This window comes from Staurois parvus, unplaced genomic scaffold (assembly GCF_062004578.1).
Source record: "Staurois parvus isolate SC_StPar_1 unplaced genomic scaffold, SC_StPar_1.0 ptg000583l, whole genome shotgun sequence".
Taxonomy (NCBI): domain Eukaryota; kingdom Metazoa; phylum Chordata; class Amphibia; order Anura; family Ranidae; genus Staurois; species Staurois parvus.
In genome coordinates this window covers 304678-316471 of record NW_028318379.1, presented here as the reverse complement: position 1 = coordinate 316471, position 11794 = coordinate 304678, and the positions used below count along the sequence as shown (strand labels likewise).

The window sequence follows — 11794 nt, the reverse complement described above, 5'->3', positions numbered from 1 at the left end:
TGGGTTAGTTAGCCTATTGTTCTGAGTGTTTAAAATATAGACTTTTTTTCTTTTTTGCTTTGTCTATGCTTAGTTTAATTTGCTAGCTATGAGATAAAGCATTGGCTACGTTTGTGATGTAGTCCCCTCAGATGTCTATTTCTGTCTGCAGTATATTGTTTTTTTTTTGTTCTGGTTCTTTGTATTGTCCTCCTATGCTTCTCTTGTGCCCCAATTTAAATAAGAACACCTCTAATGCAGGCTTTATGAGCAGCCCAGGGAGTTGCCTTGATATGTTTATAGTGAATTAAATTGTGTAAAATCAAGGTTTGGAAAGTAGTTTTTTGGGACCTATTTGAAGCACTAATAAGATCTGAGCATGGTAAGTGATTTCCCAATATGGGCTTTAGTTATTTGTTGTAAAGTGCACTTATCCACAAAAAATTTGGCAGACTTTTTCTGTTCTCCTCGGTCTACTTTTTGTAACGGGTATTGTGTTTTATTGTTATTTTGCATCATGCTATTCCTTATGAGATTTGTTTTTGCACCTGTATGTGGAGTTAATATTATATTGAAATGGTGCTGCTATTTTTGTGAACAGTCTTGCTAAGTTGAAGAAAGTGGAATGAGTATTTGGCGCACTCCAAGAAGGGCTGAAAATGGTATATGCGGAAAGGACTAAAACTGGAAACCAAGGGTGAACATAGGAAAAACATGTGTGTATGCATATGTGGGAGACACAATATAAATATATATATATATATATATATATATATTAGTCCTTGTAGACATCCTGATACACCACTGAACAAGAAGGCAGCCAGCCAGTGACGAGCTAGAGAGAGCCCTGTTGGAGATCAAGAAATAAAAAAGCGGCGCCCTCTAAGTGCAGCATAAAACTATTTAATATGGCTAAAAGTAGATAGTACAGGCCACTCACAAAGGTATGTTGGAATGCGCTTGTGATCTAGTATATAGGTTGGCATCCGCTGTGTGAAGGGACTCGAGCCTCTGAACGTGTAGGGAGGTCCAGTGTTGGGTGGTGATGCTGGTGGCTTCCAGCATATCCTCTGGGTTCCGGGATTCCCTCTGAATGGAGAGGACATCACTTCTGATCACGTGATGGTGGGGGGGGGGTGCATTCAGAGCATGCGTGTTCCCTCATCAGGCCATGGGGGAGCCATCTTGGACTTGGCCAGATATAACTCTCACAAGGGGAGAAGTGACAAAGCACCTCCCGCTTGCTGCCGTGGCCCAAGTGACAGACGCTGATGGCATGACTGAAAAAATGGCTCATAATACAGCACAAAACAAATATAACATTCACATGGAGTGACAAATGTATAACTTAATAAAATGAAAAGTGTGTGAATTATAGACAATTAAGAATAAAAATTGCATGTGAAACATATAAAAGAATCTATTCATATTGAAATATACCAAATTAACAAAACCTGAAGGGTTATATTAGAAATGGTGTGTATCATTAGGATCATTAAGATGGGTGACTGGGGACTCTAAAGGTGAAGGTCCATATATTTATAGAAAATTGAAAAATAATGTATCAATAATTGCAAAGATATTGGTACTTCATAAGATTATGTGATAAAAGATTCGGCATACTGACCTTATGTATTAATAAGTAAGGAAAGAGTGTGTATTATAATTAAGGATATGAAGGATTATAAATAGTAATAAGGGAAATTGATACATAAAAAATAAAGATGTGTATTTTAAATGATTATTAAAAATATTACCACAAATGTAGAAGCCCTTTTTGAAAAATTAATGCTGGAAAGATAGATGACTGGGGACCCTGATAGTGAAGGTCCATATATTTATAGGGGTTGATTTACTGAAACTGGAGCACAAAAAATCTGGTGCAGCTGAGTATAGCAACCCTGATTAGCTTCTAACTTCAGTTCATTCAATGAAGCCTTGACAATAAAACCTAGAAGCATATTGGTTACTATGCACGGCCGCACCAAATTCTGTGTGCACCAGTTTTAGTAAATCGTCCCCATTATGTCCTTCTGTTATGTTGCTATCATTAATAGCTAACAAATAATTGTAATATTAACTCTTTCCCAGTGCAGCAATTTGTTCCTGTCCCTATCAAGATCCATTTAACCTACCAGAATTTCCCACAGGAAATTGCTACAGGGTGGCAGGGCTGCGCAAAATCACGCACGCACACACACACACACACACACACACACACGTCAATAACCGTGTCCCGGCCAGAGATCAGCACCCAGCGATCACCAGGGAACACTGACAGGGGAGAGGTCTGTATGTAAACAACACAGATCTCTCCCCTGTCAGCACCAGGTGCTGCTTTGGATTGCTGTGCATAGCAGAGTAATATAAAGCAGCATGCTTACACATTAAAACACACAGCACACAGTTAACCCTTTGATTGCCCCTTATGTTAACCCATTCATGCCCAGTATTTTTAGTACAGTGTCAGTGCTTTTTATTAGCACCGATCATTGTATTAGTGTCACTGAGGATGTCAGTGGCAGTCACAGTTCCCACCCAGTGTCAGAATGCCCGCCACAGTCCTGCAATAAGTCTCTGATTGCCGCCATTACTAGTATAAAAAACAAATTCCAGTATATATACTGCCATTTGTAGACGCTATAAATTTCAAATAAACCAATTAATATACACTTATTTGGATTTTTTTTTTAGCAAAGCCATGTAGCAGAATACATAAATTTATGAAGAAATTTTATTTTTTTAAATATGTTTTATAGCAAAATGTCAAAAATACAGTTTTTTTTTTCAAAATTGTCGGCCTTTTTTTCTTTGTAGTGCAAAAAATTAAAAACGCATTGGTGATCTAATATCCCTGAAAGAAAGCTCTCTTTGTGGGAAAATATGGACAGTGTTGCATGACCGGGCAATTGTTATGCACCGCCATATCACAAAAAGTGGCCTGGTCAGGAAGGGGGTAAATCCTCTGGAAGGTAAGTGGTTAAAGCAGTAGTAAACTCCTGTAATTTTTTGTTTAAAGTCTTTCTGCAAGTTAAGAGCATAATGTGCTAATTATGCACATTATCATAGACTTACCTGAAAACAAAGTCCTCCAGCAGGGCACTGACAGGGCTTCCATCTTCACCCAGTCTTCTTTCCGGGTTTGTGGGCTCTGGAGCTTTATTATATGTTTACCTGTAGGTGTTTGAGCTGTGTTTACTACCACTTTGAAGACATCTCTCAAGCCCGTAACTGAAAGGATTGGCCTTTTTCCAATGTATTTCTGGAAGTTGCATAAAAGGAAGGACCAGCTGCAGGTTAGAGGAGTGCAGCAGAACTATTACTGAATGGCCGGTCTGCTCTGTGTAGTGAGAAGTCTTGGCGATAACCAATAATGGTGCTATTAACTGGCTCCTGTGCAGTAGCTAGCAAGTGATAGGTAATAATGTTAAGTCCCTTCTAAGCATGCACTGTGGCATTGGCACAAAACCATACCCAACAGGAAGCAAATCCATAGAGGTTCATGGATTAGGTGAATCTGTATTGCAATAGGACATGGACTTTTAATTTTTGTTCCATGGCAGCTCAAACCACTTCCCTACCCTACAGCATCTACTGCAGCTTACATAGGCACTGTAATCCTTGGCCTAACAGCTTACATCACATCATCAACTCCCTGCCCCTACCTAGGAGTACTGCATATGGAATTTCAATTAAATCTGACAGCTCCTTGCAGAGGTACAACACACCATTGCACCTGCAATCACCACCCTCCTCACCACTGCGTCTGCTCCACCTTATCCCTGTGCCAACAAGCACCATTTTCACCACTATTCCTGAAACCTCCCCAGTACGGTCACTGCATACCACACCCCTGCCATTATTTAACCACCACAGGTGAGCTTCACCCTCCTCCCACCACAGCACACCTGCATGGCAGCCCCAATTCTCACCACTGCACCTGACCCCCAGTAAAACGGCAAGATTTTTTAATGAAAATACTTATTCTCTTGAATAGCATAAAGTGTACTGCATCAGGAGGTCTTTACATCATTAACCACTTGAGCTCCAGAAGGTTTTACCTCCTTCATGACCAAGCTATTTTTTGCTATTTAACATTGCGCTACTTGTTTTGCACTGGTTTACTTGTTTAACTGGTTTTGCACAGTCACTCAAATCTGTACCCAAATTAAATTTATATAATTTTTTTTTTGCACACAAATAGACCTTTTTTGTGGTATTTGCTCACTACTGTTTTTTTAAAAAAAATTTCTGTTATAAACATATTTGTTAGGTTTTTTAAATTGGATATGTTTATTTATTTATAATATATTTATAATTATATAACAAAAATTATAATTTCTTCATAAATTTAGGACAAAATGTATTATTCTGTGACATGTCTTTGGTAGAAAAAAAAAGAAAATATTCCAATAAGTGTATATTGATTAGTTTGTGCGAAAGTTATAGCATCTACAAACTATGATAAATATACAGGAATTTTTTTATACAATTGGTGGTGGTGATCAGTGACCTTTTAGTGGGACTGTGATAGTATGGTGGCCAATCTGACACTAACTGATGCTAGCTGGGAGGTACACTAACAAGCTGACACTGACATCACCAGCAACACTAATACAGTGATCAGCGATAATACTATACACTGTCACTGTACTAATCACCCTGGCTGAGAAAAAGTTAACATCCCGGGGTAATCAAGGGGTTAAGTGAGTGAGTAACAAGTGTGAATGTGCTGCTTTTTACTAAACATCTGTTTGTTTGTTCCTTCTGCAGGGAGCCCTGTGTGTTTGTCAACACAGGGCTCTGGTCTATGACTGGACACAGCAGATCAGAAGGTCTCAGCCATAAATCATTGGCTGAAACCTCTAAACTAAGCCAAAGATATACTAATCATAAATCTTATGTGCCATTTAAATATTAAGACTGAACAAGGCTGAGTATCCCTCTACATCAAAAAGCCACGTGGAAAAAAATGTATTATATTATTTAACATATTATTTAATTATGTTTATTTAACTTGTATTAATTAATTTAAAATGATATGTTATATTACCACAAATGTAAATTACTATGGGGTGAGGTAACAAAACATATATTGTATTCCGTTTAAAAACCTGGAGGGTAACATATACTTTACCTATGTGGCTATTGGCTTGGCATTATGCATCTAACATCAGTCAAATGGCATGTCATTGTGAGGAACATGCTGCTCTTCATCCTCAATCACTTCTTATCAGAAGATGGTATACTAATCTCACCTAATTGATCTCTCTATTAATCTCAGAATGTGAGGTTCATCTATCTATGATATGTAATGCAGGTACACCCATCCATGTGGATATATTACACCACTAATGGACAGGCCCCAAATTTCAAATATCCACAAAAATACCTCTTTAGGGATAATCTCATCTATATCCCAATATACATGAATAATCCTACTAGGATAGGAAAAGGAAAAAAATGCAATTCGAAAAGAAAGTGTTCACAACTCAAAAAGAGCCTAACATGTTTCACACCTTCAAAATGGAGCTTTGTCAGAGGCAGGGGCGGACTGACCATTTGGAAACTCGGGCACTGCCCGAGGGCCCGGGGTCATTAGGGGGCCCCATGGGATGCCCGTGGTACCATTTTCATAGGCTTTTTTGAATTTTTCCAAGGACACAGGGGCCCCATGATCCCCTATTGCCCAGGGCCCCCGTGAGTTGTCAGTCCGCCCCTGGTCAGAGGTGAGAAACATCCATAAACGATAAGCAAAAGAAAAACTGAAATCACATGGCGAATGGCAATTGCTGAAACCTGTTGAAAAATTCCTGTTGTGTCCAATCACAGCAGGAGTCAGCCTGGGGATGGGGGTGTGCATATACTCAAAACCTGGAAGCCACTGCCGATGTACAGGTATGTGCTTGTGCCTGTACGAGTCTCCCACCTGCAGTAAAATTCTGGTGGGAGGTCGGCAAGTGGTTCATTTACAAAATACCTGTTTTAAGAAGATTCTTTTTGAAGACTTTCTTCACATCTCTGTTTCGTAAAGTATATATGAAAGGGTTAATCATAGGGGTAAAAGCTGTGTACATGAATGCAAGATATTTATCATAATTTGTTCCTTGAGGTTTGACATACACAACCATGGCTGTTCCAAAAAAGAGGCTAGCAACAATTAGGTGAGATGTACAAGTAGAAAAGGCTTTTTGCTTGCCCTCATCACTCCGAATCTTAGAAATAGCTGTAATAATATGGCCATATAATCCTATGATTAGGAGAAAAGGTACAACAACATCGAATACAGCTGCAGCACTTGTAGACACACTGCTGGCAAAAGGGTCAGAACATGCCAACTTTTGCAGTGGAGCAAAGTCACAAAAAAAGTGATCAATTACATTAGGGCCACAGAATTCCAAATATGCCGTGAAAATGGCTGGGATCAAAACAATGCCAAACCCGATGATCCATGGAAAGATTGCTAACAAAGTATATAAAACATGGTTCATTATTGACGAATAACGTAAAGGACTATTGATAGCTAGATGTCGGTCAAAGACCATTACAGCAAGAAGATAGCATTCAGTCACACCCAAAGAGTTAAAGACATACATTTGGGTAAAGCACCCACCGAAAGAAATCATATTATTTGCAACTGCTAGATTTGCTAACAACTTTGGAACAGTGACAGTTACAAACATAACCTCTAAAGCAGAGAAAACGCAAATGAAAAGGTACATAGGAGTGTGAAGTGAAGATTCTGAGTTAACAAGAGCAATGATGGAAATGTTACCCACAATACATGTAATGTAGGTGAATAAAAACACAAAGAATAATAAATGCTGTAACTGATGCAAATCATAAAATGCCAAAAGAATAAAATCACTTACAACTGTCTTGTTCATTTCTGATATTCATTAGGAAAAATATCTGTAAAAAAAAATCAGATCCTTGTTTAGCAACATTTTATTTAAAACATTAGGACCCCTAATATGTCATAGCTCTAGTCTTGTCATCAGCCAGACATTTTATCCCTGCTGATGAAAAAGCATTAAATTTGATGCATCAGGGAGCATGTCAGAGAGACCACTGCTTCTACACAGATAGTAAGGGACCTTCTCTGCAATATGGTGACCAAGGATGGGTTTTCTACTTACTGTAAGACTTTGCACACTTTTTGATTGGCATTGATTGTATCTAGTGGATGTGAACTGAAGGGTTTATTTGGGCTTTAAAGAGGAACTGAACTCTAGAAGTTGTGCCAAAGGAGGGTAGAGGGCAAAGAACTAGTTACCTATATTGACTGTTGTCTCCCTGAAGCTGATCTTTCCCCATTACTGATTTACCATGCCTTGTTCACTCTCTGTGTGGATGTGGTCATCTTGGTAGACACATGGCTTTGCTTCCTTTACATTCAACAAAGAGAACAATGAGCACCACAATGGGGTTTATTTACTAAAGGTGGATTACTCAGAATCTTGTGCACTTCTGCATAGAAACAAATCAGCTTACAGGTGTTATTGCTAAAGTTTAATTGAGGAAGCTAAGGTTAGAAGCTGATTGGCTACCATGCACAGGTGCACAAGATTCTGAGTGAACCAACTTTATCAAATAAGGCCCAGTATCTCATTCCAAACCTCTTCAGACTGGCAGCCAGGGGCAGCAGTGGCTTTGTATCTCACACTGTAGGCACACAATTACATAGGCATACTCAAATACCAGGAACTAAAGGAACTGCAGATAAAAGGTACATTTTTCAGGCTACTATTTCTGCACAGTCAGAGCCTCCATTAACGCTCATATAGCCCGATATGACAACTTCCCTGGCCCACAAGTAGCCCGTGTTTGGATTTGGAACCCTTTATCCCCCTCATCTCTATTTTCCAACCTGCTGGACCTGGGCCCAGAGCACCTCTACTGACCCAGTGGGGACTGGCCCTGGAACAGGGGTACCGTCTGTAACCCTCTATTGGAAGCCCTTAGCATGATTGACATTTCTCTATAAAATACAGCAGCAAATCTTCACTTTTTGAGCTTAGGTCTGACTTAATTGCACATATACAGTAAGTGTGTGTGTATGTGTATATATATATATATATATATATATATATATGTGTGTATATGTATGTGTGTGTATATGTGTGTATATATATATATATATATATATATATATATATATATATATATATATATAAAATGTTTACATTTTTTTTTTACACATCTAGCTGCAGGTTGAAATGCAAAGTTATTTTTTTATAACAGCAGTAGTATATGTTATATTAATTATCTAAAGAGGACATCTATTTAACTATTTCCCAAAACCGTTACATTCAAGGAATGTCCTCAATTGTAACTGTCAAAGTTGCTTTTGCTCGCAACCAAACTGTCCACTCATCATATGGCTAGTGTCGTAACCATTCACATGTGCACCATCATGGCAACTGCAGAACAAGATGGTAACATGGCAGTTTCCTTATCCGTAATGGATAGGCAGGTTTAGTTCTACTTTAACAAATGCTGGAGCAGAAATGCAGTCCACGTCTTTTTTATGTGATGTATATAATGCTAGTTGTAGTTGTACAGTACAGCACAAATACACTAGAATACAGTATAAGTCCTTCTAAAAGGAAAAGATAAGGAGTCATCCTTGTGTTTGATAGAACCAGGACCAGCAACTATATTTGAGATACTTCCTTATAGCTTTGAAGTGGTGGATGTGTGGCACATTAATTCTCCCTTCTCGTGGAGAAGAAAAAGGGATGGCTGAGGTGCCAAGAGTTTGACTCCAGCATTGAATATGATTGATTTCCATGTTAGTTAACAATCATCGTAGCCCACATGGTAAGGGAATCTTAATTCAATTCTCCTATAGACATAGAAATGGAGACCAAATAAGGCTATTTATGACCAAGTGACATTAAAAACATGCATGCTTTATCAGGTGTGATTTCATCTACCATTGGTTTTCAGATTTTTAAAGCCTCTGTTTAAACAACATACGTGGAAAACTGCACATAAAATGACTCAAAGATGCTGCATGCAGGACATCTGCAAATATACTGCAAATTATCACTTTGGTGAGAATCAGTCCCAATCACATGAACAGACCATGAGCATGGGGTTTGCCTGTATTACAAAAATCCAGTAGATTGCATGAAATTAAATCTAATAAGAATTGTGGCTAAAGAATAAGTAGTTAAACACTTGAGCAAATGTGCACTGGCGAACCCACTGAGGCATGCACTGGAATGATTCTGTGGCTGCAATAGATCGCAGTGTGTGGTACTATATGGTGCAGGCTCCACCTCCACAACATCTCCAAGATACACACGTTCCTCACCCCAGACACTACTAAACAACTCGTACACGCCCTCATTATCTCATGCCTGGACTACTGCAACTCCCTTCTCACTGGCCTACCCAAACAAATGCTATCCCCACTCCAGTCTATCCTGAACTTAGCGGCTAGACTCATCCACCTCACCAACTGCTCCACATCTGCCACCCCCCTCTGCCAGTCCCTTCACTGGCTCCCGATTGCCCAACGCATTAAATTCAAATTACTAACTCTGACATACAAAGCCATTCACAACGCTGCCCCAAACTAACTAACTGACCTGATACCCAAATACCACCCTACCCGTAATCTTCGCTCCTCACAGGACCTCCTGCTCTCCAGCTCCCTGGTCTCCTCCTCCCACGCCTGACTGCAGGACTCTCCAGGACTTCCCCCATCCTCTGGAACTCCCTACACCAATCCATCAGACTGTCACCTACCCTCACCTTCATATGCACCCTGAAAACCCAGCTCTTCAGGGAAGCCTACCCCACCCTCACCTAACAACCGATCTCCTTCACTCCTCTTACCACTCCATCCCCCACAGCCACTTCCTCCTGTACCACTATCCCCTCCCTCCTAGATTGTAATCTCGAAAGAGCAGGGCCCTCGAACCCATCGTGTATTGTACTGTATTGTCTCATGTTCTGTCCCCCTCGCTAATGTACAGCGCTGAGCAAACCCTTTGGTGCTATATAAATACTGTATTATAATAATAATACCAAGCCACAGAGACCGGCCAGAGTATTATGTTAGTGCTATGACCAATCATAGCAATCACATGATAACATACAAGCAAAACTGTTATGAATGACATTCATTTATGGCACCTTGCTTACTGTTGCAATGATGTCATTAGTCAATGACTAACACATGGTACCTGGTTACTTGTACCATGTGATACTTGTGGGCCAATTACAGCATCACTATAGTAAGAAAGCTGCCATGAAAGCTATTCATGACAGTTAAAACCATTTCTTAGAACAATGATCAGCATTGTTTTAGGCAATCAGTGTAAAAAAAAAAAATCCTGATCATCCCCAGAGTTGTGTAGTGTCACCAGTCAGTATCCCTGATCACTGCTACATAAGTCATATGAGAACACTGCACTGCGCTGGTGACAGTATGTTAGAAAAAAAATGGTGAAAAAAATGGAAAATGTCCTTCAGTTCAAGTCAAATACCTATTGTAATTTCCCTTTCCTGATAGATTTCTTGGCAGCATACGTGTGGGTTTAGCTCCATTTCCTCCAATTTCTATAGGACCCCACTTTTATACATTTTTGCTCGGAGGCAGAGGCCGTGTACCATAACTAGCCTACTCTTGAAATTGGGAGGGTACTCCTGCTGCTATGGAGTCCATCAGGAAAGGAAAATTACGGTAATGCTGCACAAAGTTTTAATTTGCACTGTCAACAGACAAGACTTGCAAACCAAAATTAACAGAGGATAAAGAAGCAGGTTCTCTACAATAATGAATATATCACAAACCCCAGCGCACGCCCTGTGGGAGGTGCGAAATGCGTTGATGCACTTCTGGTCTGCCGTCCTTACGACCTACATCACTTCCAGTGAGTGGAACGCACGCTGAGGGGTGCATTCCAGGCGGCCATCTTTGTTGTTGGAACTGCATTGTTATCCTCTGCAAACCAAAAGGCTGTGAGGTCTCTGGATAGAACTTTGGCCATATGGATCTGTGTGAGCCGATAAAGGCAATAAACAAATGCTTTTAATTATCCTTGAACATGTGAGTGGCCTGGTATTATTATAATACTGTATATGGTATTGGCAATATCACACTATGGTATTTGTTTTCTTTTGCACTGCTGGGGAGCTCTTACTAGGAGTGAGTTGGAGGAGAGCATCAAGCCAGTCAAGGCGGATAAGGAGCTCTGGAGAATATAGAGGGGACATAGGATCCCTAAAATCCTAAAAGGCGCAATACTCACCAATATCTGGTGAGTGCGGTTGATGTTGATTTTGCACTGGTGGAAGCACATTTCTTTGGGAGAAGATTATTTAGATTTTTTGGATTACACATTTTGGGAAGAAGGACTTTTCATTTATACTAAATTTATTTTTATTTTTGTGTATACACTTCAATATTTTTTTGGACATTTTTTAAACGTATTTATTATTGATGTTGATTGATATTAGTTATGTGGTGAGGAGGTTTTGTGTTTTGCGCTGTTTATTATTATTTTTCTCTACAATGAGCTATAAAGCTGTTGATCGAGGACCATGAGGCCACTCTACAAATCACCTCAGGGGCAACATGCTGCAAAGCTGCCCATGACATGGACACACTCCTGGTTGAGTATGCGGTCACTGCCTCCAGAGGCGCCAAGCCCTTAGCTCTGTAGGCCATCTGGATGGTCTGAACGATCCAAGCTACAATCGATGTGGATGAGGCATGATCTCACTTATTTCCATGAAAGAGTAAGAACAGATGAACAGACAGTTGGAATGGGGCTGTGGCTTGCATATACAGTTTTAG

General features: G+C 39.8%; 1 protein-coding gene across 1 annotated transcript; it reads right to left on the bottom strand.

Annotated features, from left to right (window-relative positions):
* Window positions 1-5948: 5948 nt before the first annotated feature.
* On the bottom strand, window positions 5949-6869 carry LOC149450075 (olfactory receptor 2B6-like). Its single transcript, XM_089692373.1, has one exon. It carries the CDS (start codon window positions 6864-6866, stop codon window positions 5949-5951), a length of 918 nt encoding a protein of 305 aa, XP_089548499.1. The 5' UTR covers window positions 6867-6869.
* Window positions 6870-11794: the final 4925 nt, after the last annotated feature.

Bases quoted from the DNA above. Each gene is read 5' to 3' on its own strand.
- LOC149450075 (XM_089692373.1), bottom strand. From the start codon at position 6,866: ATGAACAAGACAGTTGTAAGTGATTTTATTCTTTTGGCATTTTATGAT.